This window comes from Harpegnathos saltator, unplaced genomic scaffold, assembly GCF_003227715.2.
Source record: "Harpegnathos saltator strain DR-91 unplaced genomic scaffold, Hsal_v8.6 scaffold93, whole genome shotgun sequence".
NCBI lineage: Eukaryota > Metazoa > Arthropoda > Insecta > Hymenoptera > Formicidae > Harpegnathos > Harpegnathos saltator.
In genome coordinates, this window is record NW_020230721.1 from 2,340,604 (window position 1) to 2,363,512 (window position 22,909).

The following is a 22,909-nucleotide window of genomic DNA, read 5'->3' on the forward strand; positions in this document are numbered from 1 at the left end:
TCTCCGCCGCCTCGATCCTGTGGCGTCGATGTCTCGCGCGGCGTATCGCCCCGCGCCTAATCATTCCGCGCCGCTTATAAATAAGGGCCGAACGGACGCGTCTTCCCGCCGCCGTCTATTTTCGACGGGAACAGGAAGAACGCTCGCTCGGTCGCTCGCGCAGACTCTCGCTCGGCGGCGTCGCGACGCCTTTGCAACTCGCGCGTCTCGCGTACGCGCGCGCGCGCACACACACACACACACACGCACACGCGGGAGGCCCTCGTGCAGACACGCGGTTCGCGTCCGTCGTAAATACGAACGGCACAAATGCTCGTCACCGAAAATAATCGGGCGCAATCGCCGAAGTCTCGAAACGCGCGGCGTCCGACGACGACGACGAGCTTCTCGCGCGCGGCGACCTCTCGGGGTCGCATGGGCGGATTTTCGTCGCTCCGGAGACTACCGTGACGACCGATCGCGGCGACCTGAAGGAGAGCCTCGCAATGCGCAAGACCGGCACGATCGGGTGCGCAGATCGAGCAGGGAATTGTTGTCCCGAAAGATCGGAAGGATGTAATCGTGACCGCAGTCGCGGAAACGCTCCGCCGAAGACCGTTCTCTAGTGCTGTGGTATCGTTAGTGTCTGTGTGTGTATGCATGTGTGTGTGTGTGTGTGTGTATGTGTGAACAGACGCAGTCTGCAAAAAACAAGAAATCTGTGACACGCGACGAGTGGATGTTTACAGTGGCGATTAACAATAATGGGCCCACGCGTCACTCGTGGACACTCCGTGTCCAAATAAAGCGAGGTGGGCGAATTTGGACGGATCATGATAAAGGAATCGGGCCTCGCGAAACGGAGACACCCGATTGCAGAAGGTCCTGATTTGCGCAGATCGAAAGGAGCGGCCAATTCGACGCTGCTGCGACGAATGCTGTCTCGTCGGGTGGAGAAGCTTCGGTAGAACTCGACGCGACAATCGAGCGCCAAATCGCGCACTCGACGAAAAGACCGATGAGCAAAATCGACGGGGGAGGATGATTGCGGGGGGGAATTAATTCAGCGATTTTCCGGTTCTCGTGCCGAGGAGCGAAACCGCGGGTCGGAGGCCCACGCTGATTCGCATTCGCCTGAGCGCATTTTCCTTGATGTTTATGCGATCGGATGTTTATGGGACGAATCAACACTCCACTTTACGGTCAATTTTTAGAACGTTGCATTTGCATTCGCCGAAGCGCTGCGGCGTTTGCAGAAGCGAATCCGACGAACGGTCGCGGTTATGGAACGGAGATAGGAACGGAGAGGGATTCTCAGGCACGTTCGAGATTAACGCGCGCGGCGCGTAAAATGATATGCGGCGATATTTCGCCGAGCGAACAGGCTTGTGGCTTAACGATCTTGTCGTAAATAAATCGGCAAGGAACAAAGGCAATTGTTGACAGTCTGTCATTGTCGAGACACGATTCCTTCAACGTCAAGGAACAAAGTAAAGACGAAGGTATCTTTTTTCCCTCAAGGATACCAAAAATATCCAACCTCTGAAAATCCTGTCTAGAATCCGAATCTTTCGACTTTTATACGTCGCGAATAAATCGCGTTAAATGGGAACAATCGTTATCTAAAACTGAAACGACCTCTAATTAATTAAAATTCCGTTCACATTTCCTTGACCGTCCTTCCAAAGAACACAATAAAGGCGGAGAGCAAAAATACCGAATCGTTGAAGATTCTCTCCGGAACTCGAGCTTTCTGATTTTTGTACGTCGCAAATAAATCATGATAAAAAAAGATAATTATTATCTGACAAAACTGGAACTCCAACAAGTTAAAATTTCACTCATGTTTCTTTGATCATCCCTCCATAGGACAAAGCAAAGGTAAGAGGAGCAAAAACAGCCAATTTTTGGGAATTCTTTCCGGAATCCAAATTTACCGATTTTTGTATGTCGCAAATAAATAGTGATAAAAAAATAATGATTATCTGACAAAACAATGGAACAATTTCAAGTCAAAATTTCACTCATGTTTCTTTAACTACCTCTCCGAGAAACAAAGCAAAGGCGGGAAGTAAAAATATACCCTGAAGATTCTCTCTGGAATCCGAGTTTCCTAATTTTTATACATTATAAATAATAATTATAAATAATGATTACAAATAATAACCTGACAAAACGGGAACATTGTCAATAACGAAATCCCGGTTCTTTGGCCACTTCCTAAAGGAACAAAGCGAAGACAGAAGGTGTCCCAAACACATCCAACATACCCAATTCCTGAAGTTCTCATCGGAACTTGAGTTATCCGAATTTTATACGTCGCAGATGAACCGATAAATAGAGATGATCCAACGAAACAGCAACATTCTCTAAATCAAAATTCCGCTCACGTTTTTTCGGCCACCTCTTCGAGGGACAAAGTAAAAGTGACAGGAGCAAGAATCGGAGTTTTATGAGTTTCATACGTCGTAAATAAATCGGCGAACAAATTCAATGATCATCTAACGAGACAGGAACACCGTTCCGCGGTTACTCGAGTTTCATCTGCGCCGCGAGTACAGGATATTAAAACCTCGCGCATGAAAAGGATGGCACCATGAGACCCGCTATAACTGTCCTCTGTTAAACACCAGCCGCTACACCGAGCAGAGTATTTGAATCTCACGTCGCACCTCCAACCACAGCCAGAAAAGCCAATGGCGGAAGATAACGCACATCAGGCCGAAGAGTGCGGCGTGTCCGACGTCGAGCGGAAGCCAGACCGCGCGCCCTGTCGTCCACGAGACCAACGCGCTCCCAAGGTCAAGGACAAGCTGGAGGATCCTCGACTGCCGACCCCGCCGCCTCTGCCGGATCCGCAATGCCCGCGGTTCGCTCGGGAGCGCGGAGTGAGTGGATGTCGTGGTGGCAGCGGCAGGCTCGACGAAGAGGAAGAGGAAGAAGACCTGGTGGCCTACCTGAACGAGCTGGCTGCGTCTCCGGTGGAGGGCCACTCGTTCGACTACGACACACCGAACTCGGCTACCTCGGCGATGGGCGTCGCGGCTGGACCTTTCGCCGAGGAGGCCTTCGAGCACTTGGACCGGTTGTGCGCGCTGACGGAGCAGATCCTGGAGCTGCGTAACCGCAGCTCCAAGTACTTCCGCCGCGTGCGCGGCCTGGAGCGCGCGAAGGCGCTGAGGAACGCCGATCGCCGGCTGGAGGTGGCCTTGGCGAACGACGAAGAGCTGCTCGGCGACTTCTTTGACGAGGACACCGGCTTCGCCGAGTCCTTGTTGGACGCGATGCTGTCCAACTGCCGCGAGCCGCCGGCACAGAGGAGGAGCGAGCGCACCAGCGTGAGGTCGCCGTCGTCGAGGCAACGAAGCCGCTCACTTGCGCTCGCCGAGCAGACCCTGATGGGCGCAGCCAGCGTGGTCGACCGCGCCGCCGACGCAGACAAGACAACCGCGAGAAACGTGCTCCGCAATGGCGCTCCCAAGGTCAGCAAGTGGACCAGGGTGAAGGCGGCCTTCAAATGGGAGCGAGCCTGCACGAACGATCTTGCGGAGATCGCGGAATCGGGCACGGCGATGCCGTCGACGCCCACCTCGAGGTACCTGAGGATCCCGGACATCACCGCCGGCAGCTGGAGCGGCTCGGCCTTGTCAGCCTGCACCAGCGAGCTTTCCAGCCCGTCCACGCCGATCGGCAGAGTGTCACCCGCCTCGTCCTCCAATGAGGAGGTGTTTGACGGTGAGGACGTGTGTAACGGTTTTTTATTATCCGTCTGGGCAACGATGGTTAAAAAGCTCTCTCGACCTCTTATTCATTTTACTTGAATAGGAACAATTGATATTCTGATGATATAAAATTAATTTTGTTTCAATAGGAATGATTGATATTTTGATGAGAAATAAAATTATTTTTGTTTCAATAGGTATAATTGGTATTGATGAAAAATAAAATTAATTTTATTTTAATAGGAATTAGTATTTTTATGAAAGAGAGAAAGAGAGAGAGAGAGAGAGAGAGAGAGAGAGAGAGAGAGAGAGAAATAAAGTCAAGTTTGCTTGAATAGGAATGATTGATATTCTCATGAAAAATAAATTTAATTTTGTTTGAAAAAAAATGATTGATATTTTAATGAAAAATAAAATTCATTTTGTTTCAATAGAAATAATTGATGTCTTGATAAAAAATAAAATTAAGTTTGTTTGAATAGGAATGATTGATATTCTGATGAGAAAAAGAACGGAAGATATTTGAAAGCTCAAAGCCTTTGTTATTTTACGAATGATCGACATTCTTTGATAAAAGTGATATTATAGGAATGATATAATAATGAGAATGAATTTAGCAGAATACTCGTTACTTAATAAGAATAAATTGATGTAATTCGGTACAAAATTACTGAGAAATATTTTCATTTGACAATATATAAACTGTACATCTATATATCCAATAAATAATAATAATAATAATAATTCGACGTTTGAAATTAAAGCTCGAAACTTTGAATAATAACTTTGATTTCAAAAATTCTGATTTTCAAACTCTATTCAGGGATTGGAAATTCTTGAGAGCATATAACTTTTGATAGAATAATAAAATTAATTGTATTAAATGCAAGAAAATTCCATGCCATTAATATCGTCCGAATATTCAGATACTCAAATATATTCACACTCGGAAATCTTGTTTAAATACAACGTTTCAAAAAGCTTCGAAGAGAGATGAGCGAGTTGAATATTATTCTACGAACAGAGCAACACCGAAACGATATCTCGTACCTAACCTCACATATATTTTTCAGAACCGCGGAAGAATATCATAAACTATCCGGACCGGCAATCGCCACAATCGTCGAGAGAAGATAAGAAGAGAGAGGATGCGGAGCGACACGGTCGATCGTTCGATCGCGATGTTTCCGTCACGGAGAACACCGATTCCATCGAACTCCCCAACGAGGTAACGTCTCTTCCATTAACGCACCGACGATTCATACCGCTGAAAAAGAAAAGAAAGAAAGACAAAACCGATCATCGCATGTAACGAGCAACAATTCTATAATTCCTCACGAGGAAACTGCAATCGAGCTGACCCGACCCATGAGTATATTTTTTCGTTCATGTCTGAAGGTAGAGCATGACTGAAGGAAAAAAGCCGACATCCAGATCAACATATTCCTCTTGATATAAGAGGAAAATTAATTGATGCAAGAGGAAACCCTCTTGAAATAAGAGGAAAACAGTTGAAATAATATCTAATAAATTTCCGATGAATGCTTCACTTTAATCGCTTTATCGAAAGAGGAATCCTTTCTCTGTAAAAGGCTTCGCTTAGAATATGAGACTATGGGAAAAATTATTTTACGAATAAATTATGTTTTTTGAGTGAAAGACTTGCGCTCGCATCGGCGCGACGTTGCACAGTGGAATATTGTACCAAAAAGTTGGCCAAAATTATTTTTTGAATTTCTGTTTAAGATGTGCTATTGATTATATATATATGATCATTATAAAGATTTCGTATAAGTTTTTCATGAAATAAAGTCCAAATATATATGTAAAAATATTTTAATAATTAAGAAAGCATAATATTGCACATCAATAAGTATTCAATTAGACAAACTCCAAATTTCTTCATTTAATGAGTGTATTTTATCCTCAGAATCAACATCATTGTCATCTATTGAAATATCTCCTCTTCTTGGTGTGGGATCAGTGCGAGAAGCATATACAGGGTCTGCCAAAAGTTCCGGGATGGCTAATTATTTCAAAAAATAATGATTGTTTAAAACAATGCTTGAAACAAAAGTTGTAGGGCTTAAAAAAAGCTATCAGATATTGATAATTGTTTGACCTTGGAATAACCTTGAGAAACGTTGTCAAGGTCGACATAAAAATCTTAAATGAAAATTCCAATTTTTTAATACATCGTCTTTTTCCACCAATTAATTTGAACAACTTTTATCTGAAACATTTTTTTATTTGCCTAATATTTTTTGAGATATTTAAGGATAACTTGGTAACTTTTTTAATATTTAACTTACGATATCTCGCTAACTGTTTGTCGGGATAAAAGAATGGTACTAGATTTTTCTATTCTATTTGGTCGCGAGAATATATTGTTACAATAGCGCCCTGACTTTTGTTAATTTGATGATTTTGAAATTTCGAAAGATCGATAAATTAACAAAAATAGAGCATTATTGTACCAATATATTCTTGAGATCAAATAGAATAGAAAAGTCTAGTACCGTTTTTTTATTCCGACAAACAGTTAGCGAGATATCATAAGTTAAATATTAAAAAAGTTACCAAGTTATCCTTAAATATCTCAAAAATATTAGGCAATGTAAAAAAAATGTTTCAGGCAAAAGTTGTTGAAATTAATTAGTGGAAAAAGAGGGTGTAATAAAAAATTGGAGTTTCCACTTAAGATTTTTGTCGACCTTGATAACATTTCTCAAGGTCATTCCAAGGTCAAACAATTATCAATATCTGATAGCTTTTTTTAAGCCCTACAACTTTTGTTTCAAGCATTATTTTAAACAATCATTATTTTTTGAAATAATTAGCCATCCCGGAGCTTTTGGCAGACCCTGTATAATGTTTCCTTTAAAAATGGTTTAGATTTCTTTCTTAGTACGGGTCTCATATTTGTCAGTAACGAGTCACAGCTTAATAGAAGTCTGTTGATTATGTCCATATTACATGGAAACAAAAAGGAACAAAAGGAAACTTCATATCTAAATAACCTTTGGACAAAATCTAATTTATGTTTGGGGAAACAAAAGTAATTGCTAAAACTACACCCGCGGTTTTCCGCGGCTAATTCTTTCATATATTTTATCCGGAAAGATTACTCTTTCATTTCATCCAAGAAACGTAACAGAGATAAACCCTGAAGTATAACTAAATCCTTCGAGTTTGACATCGAGAACGCAAAAAGATACATTATTGAATATTATTTTCAAAATCGTATATCTATGTGAATAACAATTCAATTGTAATAAACATAGTCTAAAACGTTTCTTTGTACCTTTCTCGAAACAATCTACGAAAAATCTCGCGTCGCCACTTTTAAGAACCTTAAAATTCTGATCGAAGGTCGTATGTTATAAAGCGCTGAGAATTGATGCGTGCAATACGAATAACGTCCAAATTCCGACTAACCAAACCGCTTCATATTATCGCGAACGAACAAAAGCAAAGCGGCCCATCATTCCACAGATATTCAACTATCTAAGATAGTCCAAGTCAGTCATGTAGAGCAGGAATGATTTTAAGAAAATTGACTTTTGGCCAGCTTTTCAGGCCAAACGTCCCGCAGTGCGTCGATTGGTCCTCGCCGCGCATGCAGATGCTAATAAAACTCAGAAATTCGCGCGTCTTGCGAAACGACGCCTCGATCGGCCTCGATGGCGGGCGGTTAGCGTTCTAACGTCGTCGATAAAAGCGCCGCGTGCGAAATTCCTCCCGAACGAGACGGCGAGTGTACAAGTGCCGGCTTAAAAATATCCAGCGGCAAGGCGCGTGCCGCGCACGACCGCGCCCATTAACGGACGCTGCCCCATTCCGAGCGCGAGTCGCGAACGCGAGAAAGGGAGAGGAAAAGGGAGAAGAGTAGGGAACGAGGGTAGAGACGAGAGAAGGAAGTCACAGCGCTATCTCGCTATCTCTTTCTCACGACAGGCGAGTCGCGCTGCCAAGCCGCTGATTCGCGTCACACCCGACGCGGCCTCGTCGGCGCGAGTCGCCAAGGACCCGGAAGCGCCGCCGAGGAGGCCGCCGCCGACCCTGACGATCACGATACCGCCGAACGAGGAGGAGGTCAGAAGCTTGTCCTCCCCGGAGTCGATGTCCCCCCTGCCGTCGAGCGCGCAGGACTCCGGCGGAAGTTCGCCCCAACGTCCCAAAGCGCGCCCGGATATTTTGAGCTCGCGGGAGTTCAAGCGGCAGGTTCGGCGAAGCAAACTTTGGCATATTGTATTTATGTTTTATCCGTAAAGGATCCGATGAGATAGATAGATAAGACGAGATCGGCAAAGTTGCGTCGCGCGTCCGCGCGACGCTCGACTTTCGGCCTCGTCCGAGTGACGTAGACTGTGACATCCCGTTCCAGTATTCGACGATCGAGGAAGCGACCACTCCAGCGCCGAAGATTCAGCGGCAAGACTCGAAATGGAACAAGGTCAGGCGTGCTTTCCTGACGAACGCCACCTTCAGCGTCCCCCCGAGCCCGGTCAGAGTATTCGCCGCGCAATCGTTCGCCAGCGATGGTGAGTGTTCGATAAGGATTTACGTACGTACTTCGCTAGAGCCCTGTAATATTTCGTCGATCCTGAGCAAGGATCACGAATCCTTCGCACCTGCGCACACGTTTTATCGTATTAACCATAAAAAGATAAAAAATAAGATAAAACGCCCAGTATTCTTCCATCTTAATATTTGCCAAAATGTACACATGAATTCTGGCTACTGGACGGTCTTATCCTTATCTTATCTCTTGTCCCATATGGCACAGAAGTTGCAGCAATATTTCTGTAACGTTGCTGCAACATTGTTGCAACATTGCAGCAACGTTTTTCCAACTTATGTGTTGTATGGGATGTTTCTACGCTTCTGTTCAAGTAACAGCAACATTGCGTCAATGTTACAATTTTCAACTCATCAATGTGAGCGCGATGTGTGACGTACGTTGAATATAACAACTGGGAAATTAAAATTTCATGCGATGTTACCGTTAGAGACACTCCTGACTCCTGCACGGAGAAACATATTGAGCTGAATACGAACGAAGTATGGACGATTATAAAATTCTGCTTCCAAGTTGTCAGAATTCAATCCGAATTGTTACGATTTCCGGTCAACATTCAATCCAACATTTTTCTCCGTGTAAAAAGTACATTTCCCTTACCGCCATATACAAAATCATGAAACATGTTTATTATTAACACGTCCAAGATGCAACAATATACTTGAGAGGTCTGCCACGTTCACACAAGCTTCTTCGGCTCGAAGCTCCCCCGAGAAGAGACGCTTTTTCAAAGCGACCTACCATCCATAGCCATAACTAATAAACTTATCCTTAACTTGCCTTAATAAGACTTAATAAGTCCTTAATAAGCCACTTTAATAAAAAAAAAAAAGCACCGTCAATCGGCTTCGGCTGTCCCTCCCTTCCCTTCTTCCGCCTGCTTCTCGTCTCGCCGCCGCACAGTGTTGTGATATAAGAAATTGATGTTCAAAAAGGTCTACGGCATTCAATTTTCAACCGATTGGGACGATTTCTTTTTTTTTTTTAATGAAGATTACCTACAATTCTATCGAGCGATATTTTCGATTAAGGATTTGGTTAGGATTCCTGATATCGCAAATATCGCTCGGTAGAATTGTAGGTAATCTTCTCACCTTCATTTAAAAAAGAAAATCGTCCCAATCGGGTGAAAATTGAATGCTGTAGACCTTTTCGGACATCTCCTTTCCTGTATTTCCACAACACTGTGCGCCGCCGCACTCGCATAAAATGTCTTCGTTGTAAACGCAGATACGCGCCGAGCTCGCAGCTGTAGCGAAAGCGTCGAGGATCTCGGTAAAACCGTTGCAGGTACCAAGCACTGCCGGGCGGAAGCGCTCAGGGACTACCAGGCGCTGCGGGAGAAATTCGGCGCTGAGTTCTACCGGAAGCTGCTGGAATGGGAGCGGCTGAAGGGCAACCCGCCGCGCGTCCTCGCCGCGCGGAACGTCCGCGACGGGCTGCCGCTGCACGAGGAGCGGCTGGCGCCCGAATTCAGGAAGAAGCTGCAGGACTGGAAGCGGGCGAAGAAAGGTCGGCGATCGGGCGCGAGCATCGAACAGCAGCGCGTCAGCCGCCGACGGCTGACCGATTGGCAGCTCTGGCGCTCCTCGTCGAAACCTGAGCCCAGGTGTCACGGCGTACGTTGATCCTGCGAGCGGTCGCGGAAAGCCGCAGTTTTCGAGGGAGAGGCGGCGGGGGGGGGGAGGGAAAGCTAACGGCTCAAACGCAAGAGTCCTCTTCGTAATATAATCGACGCGATGACGATGGCGAAAGGGAGGGTCGAGTTTTTTTATGACTGATAGATTCAGGGCGCTGTGGGGGTGAGAAGAAAATGTCGCAAATTGTCAAGTTCTTGAGTAAGAGAGAGGGAGAAAGAGACTGTCGGTAAAATGACACGCGGAGAGAGGAATATCATTCTGCCGCTAAGAAAAACGCTCACTTGGTTGATCTTCCTCCTTTCGATTCACAGTTGCTTTTAACAAATAAGAAGAAATAAAATACGAAATAAGAGGAAATAAAGAATAGAATAAAAAGAAATGAAAAATAGGATAAGAAGAAATAGAAAGTTTAGATGCTCATCTCTTCCGAAGAAGAAATTCTTCATCTCGTCCTTGCCTCATCGCGCCAGTCACCGCGTCGATTCTCGTTGTCTCGCGATGGCTCGCGATGTAATCTTCTTCTGCGCGACAGACAAAACAGAGCTCCGTCAGTTCACGCGGGAGCTGCGCGAGTATCGGCAGCGCGGGGAGCTTCGCCAGCGACGGGAAGCAGCACCTCTGCGAGGACTTCGTCAAGAGGATGGAGGCATGGAGAAGGATGAGCGAGGCCGCATGCAGGAGCAGCGAGAGGCCGAGGGCGGCGACGAGTCGCGTCGCGTCCGACGTCATCGACGAGACGGAATTCCTCGCTCTGGAGAAGTTGCTGTTGCTTTTCGGCCAGAGGAGCAGGAAGGAGCGTCGGGAGAGCGACGCGAAGCAGCTGAACGATTGCTTCGACGGCGACTCGAGGTACGACAGTCGAGACGACGTGAAGACAACACGAGCGTTATGATCTGTCTGGTTATTAAGCTGTTCGACGGCTGCTTCAAGGTTCACGGCTGCGTCCCGGGGCGTAAGCTGCGGCAACGAGGTGCTGATCCGCACCTCCGTCGGCTCGTATCGCTTCGAGGGCATATCGAGGGAGTTCACGAGGAAGTTGTACGACTGGGAGAAGTACCGCGGAATATCACCGAGGTCCTCCACGTTCCGGCTGCTGGGTCCAGGTTACACGCCGTTCGCGCAGGACTCGGACGAGGCTACGTTGACGGAGTCACCGAGTGCGACCGGTAAGAATAACTGACTTTGATTACTTCGGTCAAGTGTTGGTTGGCCTAATTAAAACGAACCCTCTAGAAACGTAAGTATAATTTAATAAACTATTATCGAAAATTGATAATTAGATTGCTTGGAGAAAGGTGTCACTGTAAATTATACGTATATATATATTGAGTAATATTTTGTAGAAATATATATTTCATTTGGAAAGTAATTAACTGGACAGCAAAGAAAGAGAAAAATGCGTGAGAATAAAAGAAACGTCAACTGAAGGATATTGCGGTAGCCTGAAGAGGACATCGCTTCTCAATGTTATTAAATTAAATGTCGCGACACGTACAAATCATAGGTAAGACTCGCGCACTTCACTGGAACCTGAAGAGATCCAAGTCCGACGGCAGCGTCTTCGAAGGCAGCCTTCGCGACGAGTCGTACACACTCCGTCGCTCCACGAGTCTGCACTCTCTGATCTCCACGGACAAGCTCGAAGACGACAACCGAATGGATGCCCTACCGACTTCTAGTAAGCGCGTCATAGCCAGAAATAACTCTTCGCAATATCTTCTACGATCCCAATAGTTTCACACACTTTTATTCCCCGTCACTATTTCTCACTATTGCTCATAGTCGTTGTCTTATTCTTAGAAACGACTGTATACCTCCCCGAGACTGTGGACGCATTCATAGCCAGATGTTGTGCTTAATATCATCTTGAGCTATTAATATAATAATTTTCAAGCGCTTTGCGGCCGAACGAGATTGTAGCCAAACAAAAAATATCCGTATACGGCATCCGAGGACGAACTGAAGACGATCTCAAATATAGAAACTGACTATAAATATCGCTCTGCAATAATGATATGACAAATTCGAACAAATATAGAAATAATGAAAAAGAAAAAGAGAAGAAAGAAATAGTCTTCTTTATATAATAAATGATTAAATTAAATAATAATGATTAATAAAATATAAATAATAATGAATAACAATATATTCATAATTATTTATTATTATTATATATATATATATATGTAATTTGATTATGTCTCAATTATTAATCATATCATTTATTAATCATATCTTGTATTTCCCACAGACAATCCGCAGAGCATCAAGGATCACTCGGAGGACACCGCGGTGGAGGACTCCGAGCCTGAGGCGATGATCGTGGACATCGAGGACGTCATCGAGGAGACCGCCAGTCCGCTGGAGAGGGTGCAGCCTCATCAGACGCCAGTTTACTCCGTGGCAGCGAGCGAAACCACCAGCATTGCGGTCCCCCTCGGCACGGTGACTTCCAGCCACGAGCCGTCGCCCGTGTTCCTGGTCGAAGCCGAAGACGACGATGACGATTGCGGAGGCTGGAACGGCAGGACGTGGGTCGGCGGTCAGGAGGCTCGCTCGAGCGAGAACAGCTCGAGCCCGGAGCACTTCCCGGTGCGCGAGGTCTGGCGCGAGAGGACGACGTCCCTGGCCGAGGAGAAACCGAGCTGGGGACCGTGGCGCAAAGGACACGACACGGAGGACGCGGCCACCACCGCCGCGGGGTGGACCGAGAAGACGGGCTGCTCGGTCGTCCCGGACGACGACTCCGTGAAATTCGACCGGCCGATCGGCTGGAATCGAGACGCTTGGGACGAGTCGGGCGAGATTTTTCAGAGATACGCCAACGAAGCGAATAGGTAACTCGAGGGAGCCGACTCGCTTCCCCACGAACTCATCACGAACGGCTCAAATTGACGCTGATGCACCGCGTTTCAGAGACTCGACGGTACCCGAATCGCCGACCGACGAAGGCGACGCCGGCAGGAACGCCACCAAGCAGCAGGAGCTTTCCGCCAGCCAGCCAAGTTCGTTAAGCATGCATCGATCTCCATCAATTACCAAAGCTGATTATCCCGCCGCAGCTAATTACTTCATCAAAGCTAATTTTTTTTTTCACCGTTTGCAGTCATCTTTTGTTTCTTTGAAGAGACCTTGAAAGATTCTTACTAATTTTTCGTGATATCCTTTAAACCATACGAGGGGAGTCAATGGCGAATACTCTCCCCAATTGTGCTCGGTATTTCGTTGCAGAAGCTGACGATACTGAGCCTGCACCGCTCGCGGAGAATCTCGGAGCCACGTCGTCGGCCTGGAGCGCGGAGAAATTAACGGTACATCTAATATAAATCAATTCAATTCCGTTTCGTGTAATCCGGACTTGACGTGACGCCTTGTATTCAACTCTGATATTTGTCGCGCTCGATAAGGAAGCAGATTATTTCTGTACGGAGATATCCTTCCGTCTTTGAGATCTCTAAGATACTCGAGTCACAGTTCAGGCTCAAACTTTTTGGAAAAGTAAGTTTTATCGTAGCGCAATTGAAATTAGCGTCCTGTCGGTACAACCAGGACTCGCCGCGCACGTGTGAGAGGATGAACGAGGCGGAGAAGATCGAGGATCCAACAGATAAATCGAATGACGAGCGGAAGAGCGATGTGGAGGACCACCGAGACTCAGAGGACGCAGCGAAATCTAAGGAAACGATGTCCACTGCAGGTCCTCGTGCTTATCGATTAGCAACGATGCCATCGCCGCCAAATTGTCGCAATTCCAGGGAGGCCCCCTCGAATTTATTCAATTTAATCGTGGGTAAGTTGATGTTAAAAACAAATATAAAATAATAAATACATAACAAGGTATGGCAAAATATCATAACAGAGAAAAATAACATAATTTTGAGATATTTTCTTTATTTAATAAAAAAATATGTATTGTCATATATTATTAAAACTCGATGAGAACTTCGTTATATCTCTCTTTATTTTGTCCGTTTATATTCTTTGCTTTGTTGTATTTGTTCTCGAATTTATTCAATTTAATTGTGGGTAAGATGGTGTTAAAAATAAATATAATATAATAAACACATAACAAGATATAGCAAAATACCATCGCAGAGAAAAATAACGTAATTTTGGGATACTTTCCTTATTTAATAAAAAATATATATTGCCATATAAATATATTATCAAAACTCGATAATAACTTCGCTATATTTCTCTTTATTTTATCCATTTATATTCTTTGCTTTGTTGTATTTTTCTCCGTGGATAATAACAAAATTAATAAAGAGATACATGTTCTCATGTAAATGCATACACAAGTATTAAAATTTATTTAATATATATATATATATATTTATTTATTATATATATTATAATATATATATATATGTTTAATAATTAATTTAATAGATTCATTTAATTGTATATAATTTAATATAATAATTTAAATAAATTTAAAAATATTAAAATTTTAAATATAATATAACTTTATAACATTTTAACCACATTTTGTTGTGTCAACTCTCTGTTTGATCTAATTACACTTCGTGCATTGTTAAATTCCATTTTCGCAGGCGATGACAAAAGCACGCCGGAATGTCACGACGCTGATACCGAAAGCGAGAGCTCAGCACGTTACGAGAATTACCGTTTGCCCGAGCTGCAGGCCGACGTCGACCGACACTACGAGATCCTCACGTTTAGAACAGACGCGTGCAGCGATACGCTTGATAGCCGTTTCTTGTACGAGCCAGTTGGCTGCCGCGAGACTCCTCGCGACGATGCAAGTAACCGTGCGAGAGAGAATCTTTCATTATCGAGGCTACGAGGCGCGGAGACAGCAAGTTTCTCGGGGACGCCGACGAGCCTCTTGACCGACTCGACGATTCGCACCGTGCCGATAACCGTCTCACGAAACAGCGAGGCACGTCGTCTCGAGAGAATCCTCATCAACGAGGAGACGTTGAACAAGGTAGTCGTGCCGACGGCGAGCGCCGAGAGGCCTCGCCCGGCGGAGAGCGCGACGGCGGCCGATGAGACCGAGGCGAGGACTAACGAGGAGCAGCAGGTGACGTGCGGCAAGAAGGACAGCTCCTCGCCCAGGAATATGTTCGTGAAGACCAAGCGCATGATCTTCGGGCCGTTCCGCCGGTCGGAAGACCGGCCATCTTCGAGGAAGGAGAGCGACAGCTCCGTGGACGAGCGGCTCCTGCGTTCCAAGTCCAAGAGCAAGTCGAGGTCGGCCTCGCCGAAACTGTGCCGGCAGGACGCCCTGTTGCGCCCTGTGTCGTTGTCCTTGCCGTGGCCGCTGCGCTTTAGCTCGAAGGATAACGAAGCCTTCAGCGGAGCTGAGTCCAGAAGAAGTTCGGCCGGCAAGACGGACGATGCGGTAACGGTACAGGTGAGTGACTCTCGTTGCGGCGGGTTCATCAGCGACGACCGGGCGAGTGAGGACGACAAAAAGCCCAACGACCAGCTGACTAACGAAGAGCCAGCTGAGATCAATCAAGCGGCGGCTCATCAGTCAGCCACGAAGTCGGCCAACGTTCCGGTGAACGCGAGGCCCTTCACGGGAACGACCTCCCCGTGCGCTTTGGAGCAGTCGGACCGGCCGAGAGCCACTGTGGTCCAGCAGGATCGAAGTACTCGTCGGATGCAGGACGAGAGCAAGCGCGGCCGAAGGCAGGACGAAGGAGAGCAGCGGGACAAGGTCAAATGCGAGCGAGTGCAGAACGAAGAGAGGCGAACCGAAGTCGGCAGCGCAGGGCAGGATGAAGAGAGGGCAGACGAGGCGGCAAGCGGCCACGGGCAGGACAAGGCGAGGCGGCAGGACGAGAATCACGCGAAGAACGATGCCGTACCGTCAGATTTGATGCACAAACTCAGGATACTTTCGGACGCCGCGGCGAGGAGGGAAGGGCGAGCTACCAGTACGGAGACCTCGGCGAGCAGCAGCTCGGAATCGCGTTCCTCGAGGATACGACGCGCCAAGGAGAGCTTCCTGTCGCGCCGAGGCGGGCCCTTCTGCCGCTCGATGATGGAACCGACGGAGACGGGTGGTCGCGAGAGCGATCCTTGGGGGCGAAGGTCGGCGAGTCAGACATCATCGTCCTGCACGGAAATGTCGAAACCGGGCGACATCCAGCTCGCGGAGTCCACCTCGAGGCCCGAAGAGACTGGAGACGCGGGCAGCTCGACGGTAAGGACGACTGCGCAGGACGAGCCCGCTTGCTCGAGCGGGGACCAAGGCTGCGCGCGTGAGGAGGACCGCGAAGTCGCCGTACGAGCGGACCTGGTGAAGTCCGCCAGCGCTGGTATGATCAACGTCGACCCCGACACGTTCGGCCGGCTGGTCGCGGCCGATCGCGGCTGCGAGTCCTTGCCGAGGACCATCGCGAAGCGCCGCGACTCGTCCGGCCCGTTGGCGAAAATCGTCGGCAAACTGAAGCTCTCGCGGCTGATCCGCGCCAAGAACGCCGACGGCGGCAACATGAGCACCATCTCGACCCTGTGCAGACAGAGCCTGCTCATTAACGTGCGAGGCGGCTCCGAAGGTCGAAGCGGCGGCCTTGCGAGCGACGCGGACGACAAGGGCAAGGGCGCCGACGAGGCTTCCGGGGCGATCGACGAATGAGGATTTTTCGCACGAACAATCGTTCGCGTAATCTTTGCTGTCTGTGGATTTTTATACTCGTCTCTGCGAATTCACCTCGGTCGCTTAGCTGCGCGGCTGCTTAACTTCCCGATGCACAATTATGAAATTCGTTTGTGGATAAATTCACGCGTATACGTCGATTTAAATTACTATACTATAATAACGTGCATGATGATACTAAATATTATTGTTATTATATATTATGATATCTCTGTATGTTTTATTGTATGTAATGATATATATATATAATATTGTTATTGTACCAGTACATATTGATATGTTAATTTAAATTATACATATATTGATATGAACTTGATACACTATGATAAAGTACAATGTATTAAGTTGTTGCATCAAAACATTATATATGCTACATAACTGCGTTAACAAGGGGAGAAATTAATTTCATAATTGTGCATCGACGTCGAGCGTAATTGTGTCATCAATCGTAATACTGACACTTTCTTTATTAAGGGGGGAATTATTATACATGCGAAAGGCCGTTTTCAGAGCTACTTTTACGAATTTTTTCAACAGAAACGGTAAGCTCAATGGACTTGAAATTTTCACAGTGTATTCATTAATCTTCAATGTATAAAATAAATTTTATTGAATCACAATAACCGATCCAATTTGTAATTATAGATAAAAATGCAGTCACCCGTTTGCAAACTCTATGTTTGCTGTCGACCTAATTCCGGGCCTCTCACTATTCTGAAACCAAAAAGTGAGAAAGATTTTTTAAATATACAATTGTTATTACAGCCCGTATCAAAATGAAGGCAGTGAAGTCAAGTTTGGAAAAATAATTAAAAAATGAAACTTTTTTCAACTCGTAATTATGTTTAAAAAAATGAATAAAATAAAATACAACTATGTTCGAGATAGGGGCGAAAAACTACATGTCTACTGTATATTGTGTAAAAATTTCAAGTTATTCGGTTCAGTAGTTTTTGCGTAATCGTGTCGACAGACACGTTTAAGAAAATGCTATTTCCAGATAAACGCGTTTAAAGTTTTATGTGTACTTTCCATACAAATAGTAACCAATTTATTTTATACTTTGGACATTAATGAATACACTGTGAAAATTTCAGCTCCATTGATCCCACCGTTTCCGTTAAAAAAATTCACAAAAATAGCCTTGAAAACCTGCTGCGCATGTATTATAATTCCCTCCTTAACAAGAATCTGCGAATCTTTAGACGCGCAGCTTCTCGCGCGGCTAAAGCCATCTCAGGCTGGTAGATAACAAGATACTTTTGCTACTCACCATGTAACGGATCATTGTGACAAGGTAATGAGATTCAAATAAAGTCGCAGCAAGTAACGAAGCGAACGCAACGCGCGACCTCGCCTCGAGTTCCGGCGCGCTGCGACGCGGGACCGAGCGGTCGCAAGCGGAATATCCCGCGCCGAGAGGAAGCGGCGCCGATCAATTACTCCGCGAGTCCCGCTTTCCCCAACAATGCCCACGCAAACACGACGTTGCGCTCCGGGCCCGCGCAACGAATAGCAAACATAATGACGAGGGTTACCGCGCTCCGGCCGGTGTTTGATTAAACGGGATTAATGTCCCCGGGGCGGTCTCGAGTGGCCACGGGGGGAGCGAGACGCAGACGGGCGCGTGTCGCGCGTGCCTCCCCAAAGTCGCCAGGACTCCCTTTCTCTCTCTCTCTCTCTCTCTCTCTTTCTCTCTCTCTCCCTCTCTCTCACACTCTTTCTCTCTCTTTTTCTCTTTCACCCCTTTCTCAGCCCGCTTGCGTGAGCCGCTCGAGAGGCCGCTCCTTCAGCCGACCCTTCGCTGTGCTCCGGGTCGGCGGAAGCCCGCTGAGGGCGCGGAACAGAGGATGGGGAGGGGGGAGAGGATCGTCGAACCGTCGGTCGATCGCATTAAGCGGATTTCATTCGGCATCGAAACGATCGTGCAAACAAACCGCTCGACCGGCAGCGGCGTCGTCGCCGATGACTCGTTTTCCAGCGCGGCACATTGTACGCGGCGCAACGTCGATTGACGACGAGAGTGCCATGGGAAGGATGTTGATCTCCGGCGAACCGACGTCCCCCGGGACGCCGGGGAAACGCAAGTTCGCTCTTACGTTCGGCTGAGTTTTAATTTGCCCCGACGCCTACGCCGCGGACGCACGCGGGGGTGATTTTTTTTTTTCTCTGGGAGATGTTGATAATTTGGTATTCGTGTGTTGCGAGAATAAAGGAGAACGCGAGACACGGCGTGCGTTTTAAAATTTTGATTTTGATGAGATTTTCGGTAGAAAATTTCGAAACGCTCGGAAATTTATCCCGAGGTGCTTTCGAATCGGAAATGATATTTGCTCGATTTTTATGAATCTGCGGGAATATATTCATGTTATTCAATTTAAGACATTTGTAAAGGTAGTATGAGAAATTATTTCACATATATGACACAAATTTTCATATCCTGTAATTAAAAGAATGTCCGGGCAAACTATTAATTAATTGTTGCAATGCATACAAAGCGATCGCTGCACGAAGAAAATTTGTATCGGAGATAATAAGCGTGTGTATATATATATATATATATATATTATTATATACAGGGTGAAGCGCTTAAAACGGGCCACTTGAATAACTTTAAAAATGTTCAAAATAGAAGAAAATGTTAAATGTAGAAGTTATAAAGTCTTTTTTAAAGTTATAGTATGATCTTGAAGAGCGTCATCTAGATTATCTTGAATTTTTTAGATGAAAATTCCCATTTTTCATTATATCATCTTTTTCTACCATATAATTTGAACAGCTTTTGTCTGAAACATTTTTTTATTTGCCTAGTATTTTCTGAGATATTTAAAGAAAATTTGATAATTTTTTCGATATTTGGCTTACGATATCTCAATAACTATTTGTCGGAGGAGAAAGTGATATTAGATTTTTTTACTTCATTTATTGTCAAGAATATCCTGTTAGAATAGTGCCTTAACTTATATATCTACATATTATACATTTTTATATATTATAATAAATATATATCCATATAAAACCGGACAAAAGTTTTTTCCGTGCAACGATCGCTTTTTGGAGAAGCCAGCGCTCGTCGAGGTAATCGCGGAGTTGACTTCCTTGAAAACTCATATATCCTTCATGCGTCCTTCGTCGTCGCAGGAGTAATCCACGAGAAAGGGGGATTAAAAAGCCGCAGGTTATTGTGGGCCGCGAGGTTATCCGAGGGTGCGAGCGGGCGCAGGTACAGGATACCGCGTCGATTTACGATTTGAGCCGCGCGAGCGCAGGAGCATCGACGGGCGTTCACAATGGGCGGTCGTGTTGCTCGTTGCCTTCTCCAGGATCGAGCTGTCCGTCTACCTGCGTCTATAATCCGGAAGCGTTCGCGGGAGCACGCACGCACGCACGCAGGCAGGCACGTAACATCCAGGCGATATTGTGTCGTGGGATCGCGCGGCGCGCGATCCTGCGCCCCGTGTGCGAAAGATCGCTCCGGATCTGTTTTCCTTTCTTCTTAGACAATACCCTCGATCGACTTCCGTCGGACCACCTTGGCGGGTCCGCGATGCGCGAGAAAGAGAGCGACGTGTCGTTGCGCGTTGCCGCGCTGCTATCGCGATAATCGCGTAATACAGTCTGTTCAGCAAGAAAGTGTGGGCGATAATCTCAAAAGAATAAAAGATAAAGCCAAGTTGTTTTTTTTCAAACAAAAATAGAAGATTTTTAGTGATGCGCAATTATCTAACATTTGATCCAGTCGCTTCCATTATCAATTATTGCTTGGCACTGTTTTTGCATATTTTCGACCAGATTTTTGGCGTATTCTGAAGATATAAAGAACGCCATATTGTTTTTATTTTTATGCACAGCTGCTCAAAAGTAAAAGCACGCTTTCCTTTAAGTTTCATCCTAAGGTATGTCCTTCCTAAGTATCATACATTTTCGATGGGATTTGCGTCTGGAGAGAATGCCGGCCAATCCACCATAGTTATCCACCATAGCCATTTTCGAGTTTTTCGTGGTGAACTGAAGTGTGATGATGCCACATCATTTTCATGCAGGCAGCTTCTGATGATATTAAGCGAGATATGTTGAACTTTTCGGCGGAGTTTTATCTGGGCCTAACGTAGGGTAAGACTGGGATTCGTCTGAAAGAAACACAAGATCGTTTTGTCCTCTTTCAGAGTCGTTGCATGAGACAGCCCCCTTCTTTCTAGCAGATCGTCAACATTTCCAGCGGTTTTGAATCTATTTACTCACTTTTTTACGAAAGCCTCTGACTTTTTAATTGCTCTAGCAGTTGCCGCGATTGTTAATTTTGGTCCTTTAGAATGGCGGTGAGAAACACCGCCTCCTAACGCTTCAAATATTTTACATTTATTTTTAAAAACAATGTTTACTTTTAACGACTACTCAACGCAACTTTTTTATGTACACTGCGCAAAAGAAGTTAGTTTCAAGATTCAAACGGTATAAGGTAGATGGTGTTACTATGATTTTCTACAAAAATAGAATCACCCACACTTTCTTGTTGAACAGACTGTATATTTCTCTTGCCGCTATGCTATTGCCATTATTATTAAACCAGCGCTAAAAATCCGTCACTCTTCTCTCGAATTCTCATAGAAAGTTGGGCCACTCGGAAGAAAACAGCGAGTTCTTCTTGAACGTCTGAAGGAGCCGTCACGCCGATCTCACTCTCTCACTCACAGAAATGATTAATCCTTCGAACTTGTGGAAAATTTTGTTTTCTATTATCTTCGATCACAACACGATCGCAAATCTACATTGCGGGTGCTAGCTTGATATTTATTTATTACTTCGCTGCGTTATTCATCGCGATGTTGCATTCAGCAAAAGAAGCTGCTTTACAACTGCTCTAAAATTCGTGAAACTAAAAAGCATAGCTATGCTTTTAAATTTAACTGAATCCAAGAGCGTGCACCACACAGTGAGATTTACGAATTTTACAAGTTGCAAAGCAGCTTTCTCTGCTAAATGCAGCCATTGTTGTTACACACGTTGTAGGCAGTGATACACTGGGAAGCAAAACGGTTCCGAGTTTTCTTTTTACAAACATTAGTAACTAGTCCAGTTGTAAAATTTGAGAATCCCTTGCGCAAGGGAAAGACCCGCGATCTTTCGATTTGCGCAGTTTGGTTTAGGGATGCTGATTTTAAATCGATTTAATCGAAGATCGACTAATCGGCGTCTAAAAGATCGATTTCAAATCGATTTTCGCGAACTGAATTGATTCAAGGATCGATCTGTAAATTCTGAAAATCGCCAACACGATTTTTTCAGTTTCTACTGGTAATATAGTTTTTTTTTTACTTCTTTAATTGTAACATTTGAACTCACTCAATGGTTGCACAATGCACATTATATTGCCTTTAGACCGATGTTTCATGGGCGAGAATTTTCAGCGGAATGAAACGCGCGAACCAATCCGAGTCACTCCATATAATAGTATACATTTTATACACATATGTATGCATTTAATAGTAAACATGATTTCTTATTTAATAACGTTTAAAAACCCTTGCTTGACATTTAATCAAACTAATTAAATCCTTAACATAAAGATTTAAAGATCTTTTTCTATCTTGTTGTGGCCACACACATACACACACACAGAACACGACCAAAAGAATACCATACGTTTAATTTCTTTAATTCATATTAAAATTTAATTTCTTTAATTCATATTAAACTATATGAATTACACGAGGTCTACTTTAGAGTGTAGAAATTTGACAGATAATATACTTTAATGAGTGCTTCACTCTACATGCATACCGATTCAAATTGATTTTCTGAAATCGATTCTTCATAAACCGATTTTTTAAAGGTCGATCTTTTTCTCCGTGATTCGAATCGATCTTTAAATCGACCTGTTTGAAAAAAAATCGGCATCCCTAGTTTGGTTAGGCAGTGATTCTCAAATTCACAAATACACGGATTACCAATGTCACTGGACAAAAGAACTGTCGAGACCGTTTTGCTTCCCAGTGTGCATCCATCTGCCCATGTTGCGTCTTGCGAGATAAAAGTACATCGTCTGCGAGAGCGAGCCGGATGTTACCGAACGGGTTGACCGAATGCATTATGCGGCGGACTCTCGAATTCGAGCGGGCGGGCCCGGACGGCACGCTGCGTGCGCGAGCTGGTCGCGCGAGCGAATAGCAGCGGACGACGTCGTCGGCGAAGAGCGATTGATTTATGTGCGTTGCGGTCGGCGCTTCAAGTAATTCCGCTGCGGCGGGTGCATAAGTAGACATGCCCGCCGTTTCCCCCCGCGTGTCTCGTCCACGTGGCCGAATTTCATCCCGCCACGTGTCTCTGGCGAAGCGCCTCAGGTTGAGAC

General features: G+C 45.3%; 1 protein-coding gene across 2 annotated transcripts; it reads left to right on the forward strand.

The window, feature by feature from the left end:
• The first annotated feature begins 265 nt into the window (after positions 1-265).
• LOC105186024 (uncharacterized) lies at positions 266-18,217 on the forward strand. 2 transcript variants are annotated; one of them, XM_025307746.1, is made up of 13 exons: positions 266-3,714; positions 4,775-4,929; positions 7,659-7,925; positions 8,089-8,245; positions 9,514-9,902; positions 10,456-10,772; positions 10,854-11,089; positions 11,428-11,601; positions 12,175-12,760; positions 12,840-12,928; positions 13,155-13,234; positions 13,473-13,713; positions 14,480-18,217. In XM_025307746.1, exons 1-13 carry the CDS (start codon positions 2,676-2,678, stop codon positions 16,537-16,539), a joined length of 5,790 nt encoding a protein of 1,929 aa, XP_025163531.1. In that variant the 5' UTR covers positions 266-2,675; the 3' UTR covers positions 16,540-18,217. The 2 variants fall into 2 exon arrangements, with proteins under 2 accessions (XP_025163531.1, XP_025163532.1); XM_025307747.1 differs by having other exon boundaries at positions 9,574-9,902.
• The last annotated feature ends 4,692 nt before the right edge of the window (positions 18,218-22,909 follow it).

What these genes read in the sequence shown, in the direction of transcription:
- LOC105186024 (XM_025307746.1), top strand. Translation starts at nt 2,676, where the DNA reads ATGGCGGAAGATAACGCACATCAGGCCGAAGAGTGCGGCGTGTCCGAC. An exon ending in CGCGGGAGTTCAAGCGGCAG is followed by an intron (nt 7,926 to 8,088) that starts GTTCGGCGAAGC and finishes ATCCCGTTCCAG; the next exon opens with TATTCGACGATCGAGGAAGC. An exon ending in GCTTTCCGCCAGCCAGCCAA is followed by an intron (nt 12,929 to 13,154) that starts GTTCGTTAAGCA and finishes ATTTCGTTGCAG; the next exon opens with AAGCTGACGATACTGAGCCT.